This window comes from Elephantulus edwardii, unplaced genomic scaffold (assembly GCF_000299155.1).
Source record: "Elephantulus edwardii isolate Elephantulus edwardi_28Jun2011 unplaced genomic scaffold, EleEdw1.0 scaffold00012, whole genome shotgun sequence".
NCBI lineage: Eukaryota > Metazoa > Chordata > Mammalia > Macroscelidea > Macroscelididae > Elephantulus > Elephantulus edwardii.
In genome coordinates this window covers 8,408,522-8,409,419 of record NW_006399762.1, presented here as the reverse complement: position 1 = coordinate 8,409,419, position 898 = coordinate 8,408,522, and the positions used below count along the sequence as shown (strand labels likewise).

The window sequence follows — 898 nt, the reverse complement described above, 5'->3', positions numbered from 1 at the left end:
GATAGGACCATATGGTTCTTGTTCTTTGCCTTGTTGATGTGATGAATGACATTGATTGTGACAATGCGACTTTTTAATTGCATACTTATGTTTTATGATTGATAAATTGAGCATATGTTTTTACCTATAGTGCGTGTGTCGAAGCTGTGGTGCATCATCAGATCCTCTACCTTTTACAGAATATGTGCGGTATGTTTCTACAACAGCTCTATGGTAAGAACCTATTAAGACATATTAATTAAAAGCTGTTAATAACACATTTAAGTACACTGAGTATTTATCCTGTAAAATCATGTATATGTAAATTTTCACTCTTTGAGGCTAATAAATATGATACCATTATGAACAGTTCTAGTTTTGCTTAGGAAAACTAATATAGCACGTAATACACACACAGAGATGTAGCTCTTACAATCTACAAGTAGCAAGTGTTACGAATTATGAAGGGGACCTTAAAAGGAAATCTCAGTAGTAGGAGGAATTGCACATGCTTTCTTCATTTTTTTCCCTAAAGTATTACTTTATAATGGCTACATTCTTGTCAGCTCCATTCTGTCCTGGAGTAATCAAAAAAAGGGGGGGAAATAAAAATAGTCCTAAAATTATCCTAGAAGCTGGACTCGAGGAAGAAGAATGTGGCATTAGGATTGGAGGGAGGCTCATCAATAACCTACAGAACACAGATGAGACAACGTTGCTTGCTCAAAGTGGGGAGGACTTGAAAGACTGGATTGCATTTTAGTGTCAAGAAAACAAATATTCTTACCACCAGACCAATAGGCAACATCTTGCTGGATGGAGAAGAGATTGAAATTGTCAACAACTTCATCTTACATGGATCCACGATTACACCCTTGGTACTATCAGTCAGGAAATAAGAAGACCCATTGCATGGGGA

The 898-nt window shown here is 36.5% G+C and overlaps 1 protein-coding gene across 1 annotated transcript in view; it reads left to right on the top strand.

Annotated features, from left to right (window-relative positions):
• The window catches only part of USP53 (ubiquitin specific peptidase 53), a 55,946-nt gene that overhangs the window by 17,089 nt on the left and 37,959 nt on the right, over positions 1-898 (top strand). Inside the window, 1 exon segment of the mRNA XM_006881135.1 lies at positions 66-213. Within this exon segment, the coding sequence (XP_006881197.1) occupies positions 66-213 (148 nt within the window).